Below are 6,000 nucleotides of genomic sequence, written 5' to 3'. Positions count from 1 at the left end.
AGACTTCACTCCCACACACAGACAAGACACAGCATGACAAGAAAATGTGTACGGTAGAGAACCATGGCATTTTTATACCACCCTTCCTTTTTTTATTTATCTCATCTGGACTGAGCTGTTTGACCTTCAGTCATTTTTCAGAGCTCCGCCCCCTCACATAACTCACCAGAGACAAAGATACAGTTCCCGGAAAAGCAGACTGAAGAAGAGACGATCAGATTCAGCTTCGGACCAAACTAACAACTTCCTGAGAGTGAGTCCAGCTCCAACACTGCTGCTTCAACCTGCTGACACTCCACACACTGAAGGTGAGTTTGACTAAAACTTCGACTCAGAGTCACAGTAAACTAAAGTCTAGTCAGTAGAGGAGGGAGGGGAGCCATGACTGACGCCATTTTCTGGCTGCTGTGTTTTCAGCTTCGCTCACAGACTAAATGGCTTCCAGATCAGAGGAGGATCTCTGCTGTCCGGTCTGTAAGGAGGTCTTCAGAGATCCTGTTGTTCTGTCCTGCAGCCACAGCTTCTGTAAAGACTGTCTGCAGAGCTGGTGGAGAGAGAAACAAGATCCACTGTGTCCAGTTTGTAAGACAAGATGTTCAAGAAAGAAACCACCTTGTAACCTGGTGTTGAAGAACCTGTGTGAGAGCTTCTTACTAGAGAGGGAGCAGAGATCTTCAGAGGTTCTCTGCAGTCTGCACTCTGAGAAACGCAAACTCTTCTGTCTGGACCATCAGCAGCCAGTGTGTCTCATCTGCAGAGATTCAAAAAAACACACCAACCACAGAATCAGACCCAACGATGAAGCTGCTTCAGACCTCAAGAAGGAACTTGAGGAAACTCTGGAGCCCTTAAAGAAGAAGTTAAAGGGTTTTGAAGAAGTTCAAGTGAAGTTTGATCAAACAGCAAAACACATTAAGGTCCAGGCCCGACACACAGAGAGGCAGATTAAGGAGCAGTTTAAGAAGCTTCACCAGTTTCTAGAAGAGGAAGAGGAGGCCAGGATGGCTGCACTGAGGGAGGAAGAGGAGCAGAAGAGCCAGAGGATGAAGGAGAAGATGGAGGCTCTGAGCAGAGAGATAGCAGCTCTTTCACACACAGTCAGAGCCACAGAGGACGAGCTGAGAGCTGAAGACGTCTCATTCCTGCTCAACTACAAGGCTGCAGTGGAAAGAGTCCAGCAGCGCCCCCTGCTGGAGGATCCACAGCTGGACTCAGGAGCTCTGATAGACCAGGCCAAACACCTGGGCAACCTGACCTTCAACATCTGGAACAAGATGAAGGACATGGTCTCCTACAGTCCTGTGGTTCTGGACCCAAACACTGCTCATCCAGGACTCATCCTGTCTGAAGATCTGACCAGTGTGAGACTAGGAGGAGTCAAACAGCAGCTTCCTGACAATCCAGAGAGGATTGATTATTACCCCTCTGTCCTGGGCTCTGAGGGTTTTAACTCAGGGACTCACAGCTGGGATGTCGAGGTTGGAGACAAGACAGTGTGGGTACTGGGTGTGTTAACAGAGTCTGAGCAGAGGAAGGGAAAGAAGATGTCTGGATTATGGATGTTATGGTTCAGTGGAGGTAAATACGGAGCAGGTTCACCATCAGCTCCAGTCATTGTTCTCTCAGAGCAGAAGAAGTTCCAGAGGATCAGAGTGAATCTGGACTTCAACAGAGGAAAACTGTCGTTCTCTGATCCTGATACTAACACACACATACACACCTTCACACACACTTTCACTCAGAAGATGTTTCCACTCATTGGCACTGGTAATAAACTCCCAGTGAAGCTGTTACCAGTGAAGGTGTCAGTGACAGTGGAGCAGAGCAGTTAGAGATAAAGAGGATGATCATATTTATAATGTTGTTTATTTCTTAAAGGGAAAAGTCAGTGAATTAAACCTGTTAAACTGCACCTGTCCTCCTGCTGCCTCATTATTACACTTTTCCTTTTTTACTACTTTTCATGTGTAAAATATTTTCACTTTTTTTTTTAATCTTTTGAGTCATTTCACATTACGTTTGTTATTATGACTTTGTGTGAAGTGATGAGTTAAAAAATGATGCATTACTGAACATTTGATCAGATGATCATTGATCAATCTTTATGTTCAGTTTTTCTTCAGATGATAAAATGTCAAACATGAAAAGTGTTTCTTGTTTAATTACATATGTGAAAAGTTTGTATCTGTTCATATTAAACGATCTAAAATGTATCAACATGTCAGTTCATCACAAAAGCTGAATGTACATTCGTTCCTATTTTTCATCAACATAATAAAATGTTTTCTTGACTTGGATTCATATTCAGCTTCGTCTTTAACGTCTCCTCCATCTACACAACAATAAATGTTGTGGAGTAGTTTCAGTACAAGTTCCTCAAAACCAATCTGGAATGATTTGGTAAAGGTTTATTTCAACCAGTTACTCTTTCTTAAAAATATGTTGATCTTCCTCATGCCTCTCAAAAATAGAGGACCAACCTCTTCTGCCTCTACATGCATCAGCCCCTCAATGATTTTAGTAGCCTGACAAGCCAGACTATATCATTAGCAAATAAATTTGCTGCCGCTAGGATGCGTCTAGATTTCTAGGCTATGATTTTAGACTTTTGAGGGCAATTTGTAAACATCTCCAACAATTTATCTTTTTCTCATACATTTCAGTTTGTTCTCCTGATGGAGATGTCAGGATTTTGAGCTTCTCCATTACCTAACTTTTGCCTTCCCCCCCCATCTTTTAACATGTGCCAAGTCTGTCTGTCTGTCTGTCTGTCTGTCTGTCTATCTATCTATCTATCTATCTATCTATCTATCTATCTATCTATCCATCCATCCATCCATCCATCCATCCATCCATCCATCCATCCATCTCTTTCTATCCGTCATCCCCCTCTGTCTCTTTCTACCCCCTTTCTCTGTCTTTTTACTTCTTTATTTCCTTCCTTCTTTGCTTTCTGTCTACCCCTCTCTATCTCTTTCTATCTATCATACCCCTCTCTCTGCATCTTTTTCTCTCTTTATCTTCTTTCTTTCTTTCTTCTACCCCTTTTCTCTGTCTTTTTACTTCCTTCTGTCTTTCTTGCCTCTTCCTTCCACCCATAGAAAGACATTCATCTCTCAGCCTTCAAGTTTAACGTTTTAGCTTTAGCCTTTTTCAACATTTCCTCAGCAGTTTCTTCATCTAACTCAGCATTGTTTCAACAATTTCTTCAGCTCATTCAGCAATAGCGTTCAGCTGCTTTCAGCATTCACACGCATTTCCTGCTGAAAATGCTTCTTTTTCTATTTTTTTTCCCTTCCTAGTTGTTTGGTTTCCTCAGTTGATGTGAGGGTCTAAGGACAGAGGATGTTGTTGTCCTTGCCTATGTAACGGATGTGCACTCACTCCACCCATAAAGGACGTGCTAACCAACCCGCCAAGTGGTTGTCAACCTCTTGGCGAAGAGGTTAGCATCGTCGCCTCCGGTGCGGGAGGTCGTGGTATCGAACCCCACCTAGGGCAGGCCGTGAGAAACACAACGCAGAGGGCCAGATCGACATTGGTTACACCTATATAAATATAAATAAAATGGAAAATAAAACAACTGAATGAAATAAAGTGAATAATACTGAATGTGTAGCCGATGTTCATATCTGGCCCTCTGCGTTGTGTTTCTCGAGGCCTGTCCTAGGTGGGGTTCATCGTCGCCTAACCGCTTGTGCACTGCATCTGTTACAAATGCTTACACTTCAGTGGGACACACAAATTATGTCTCCGAGTTTTATTACAGGTTACAGGTTATTATTATACAAAGTATAAGATGGATTTGTTTAGTCTTGTTTTTAATCAAATTTGATTTTTTTTTTAAAGTAATAGAAAATATTGATTTTATGGTACTTTCTACGATTGCATATTGTTTCCATATGGAAACAATTTACCAACGACGACGACGATTTAAAAAAAAAAGGTTTGTTATTTAAGACATTTTAAGTTAAAAACATGCAAAACCTTTTTTATCATGTTGAAGTACTGTAACCTATGGGAGACAACAAAAGCCTATTTGAGGGGCCTGATGATATCGTACTGTTCTGCCAGAAAGAAGAAGTTTGTGGAAGAACAGAGGAGATTAGAATTAAAGCTACAGGATGCAGAATTGGAGCACAAGCTGACTCTTTCTAAGGAAAGCTGGGACAAAGTTTTAATTTATCGATCTGCATTTAACACATTGCAATCTCAAAAGTCAGAAAGAGCCTTATTCTTACAGAAGCACAAGAGGTATGAATATGGAAATAAATCAGGACATTATTTAGCTAATCTAATTAATAACAAAAAACCTAGTAATATAATTACAAAATTGAAAGATAAAAATGGTAAATTAGTATATACATCCTCTGAGGTTTCAAATGTTTTCAAAGACTTTTTCTGCTCATTATATAAATCAGAAAATTCAGGAGAAGAGGAGGGGATGAATACTTTCTTTCAAAAACTTAAGTTACCTAAAGTTAGCGATGGTGATAGGAAGAGGCTTGATGCTGAAATTACATCTGAAGAGGTTGAAAAAGCTATTATTAATTTAAAAAATGGAAAAGCTTGTGGCCCAGATGGCTTCCCTTCGGAAGTATATAAGACCTTTAAATCTATTTTTGTACCTGTATTAACAAATATGTTTCAGTATTCCTTTCAGGTTAGGAAACTACCTAAGACAATGCATTTTGCCACTATCAAGGTAATACCGAAAGAACAGAAAGATCCGGATAACCCTTCTTCATATAGACCTTTATCAATTCAAAATATAGACTCTAAAATATTGGCCAATATTTTGGCAACAAGACTCAACGTAGTACTGCCCAAATTAGTGGACACAGACCAAACTGGTTTTGTTAGAAATCGTCACTCGTATACAAATATCAGACGATTATTGGGCATTATGCAGTATTCAAGACTTAATATGAACAATGCGGTTATAGTTACATTAGATGCTGAAAAAGCTTATGATCGAGTAGAATGGAATTATTTATTTAGAACACTCAATGAATTTTCTTTTGGTAGCATTTTTATTGATTGGGTCAAATTACTCTATGCATCTCCACAAGCTGCTGTATCTGTTAATGGTTTGTCCTCCCAGATGTTTTCCTTAGAGAGAGGCACAAAACAAGGCTGTCCACTGTCTCCCTTACTCTTTGCTCTGATTATAGATCCTTTAGCTGAGACTGTAAGAGTAAGTGATCAGGTGATGGGCATTCAAACTAATATCAGAACACATAAAATGTCATTATATGCTGATGATGTACTTTTATTTATGAAGGAGCCATCTAAATCTATACCAGCTTTAATTAAGATTATAGATCAATTTAGTACTTTTTCTGGATATAAAATAAATTATGAGAAGTCCCTGGCCTTACCTCTTGGGAAGACCTACAGTGATTCAGAATATCTGCCTTTTAAGGTGACCTACAACGGATTTAAATATCTTGGGATTTTCTTTCCGCCGAATCTCTCTGATTTAACTAAATTTAATTTTTTACCTGTAGTTACTAAAATCAAATCAGACCTTCAAAGATGGGTGAATTTACCAGTGTCGTTATTAGGCCGAATTGCAATTATTAAAATGAATGTCTTGCCACGATTATTGTACCCAATTCAGATGCTACCTACTTATATTCCGTTAAAATTGTTTAAATCAATACATGGTGCAATTCGTAGATTTGTTTGGAGAAATAAACGTCCTAGGTTAAAGCTGCAAAAGCTTCAATCTTCCATAAAAAATGGTGGCTTAGCTTTACCCAATTTTATTTATTATCATTGGGCTTCACAATTGAGATATGTCACAGATTGGGTAAAAGATAGTCAGGTTTCCTTTATAGATCTGGAAAGTATAGGACTAGATAACGTATCAATAGCAGACCTCCCCTTTGTATGTTCTAGGAAACTGCAAATTAAGATGAAGGATAATTTCATAGCTACAAATATATGCAAGTCTTTGACTAGCATACGTAAATACTTTGGTTTAAATCAATATTC

The 6,000-nt window shown here is 39.3% G+C and overlaps 1 protein-coding gene across 1 annotated transcript; it reads left to right on the top strand.

Moving 5' to 3' along the window:
- Nucleotides 1–434: 434 nt before the first annotated feature.
- Nucleotides 435–1,832, top strand: LOC310993718 (nuclear factor 7, ovary-like; the record flags this gene model as incomplete). Its single annotated transcript, XM_083982160.1, has 1 exon — nt 435–1,832. The coding sequence occupies one exon, from the start codon at nt 435–437 to the stop codon at nt 1,830–1,832; it is 1,398 nt and encodes a 465-aa protein (XP_083838286.1).
- Between the last annotated feature and the right edge of the window lie 4,168 nt (nt 1,833–6,000).

The sequence above is a fragment of the Trachurus trachurus genome (genome assembly GCF_905171665.1).
Source record: "Trachurus trachurus genome assembly, chromosome: 11".
NCBI lineage: Eukaryota > Metazoa > Chordata > Actinopteri > Carangiformes > Carangidae > Trachurus > Trachurus trachurus.
This window is presented reverse-complemented; position numbering and strand designations above follow the sequence as displayed.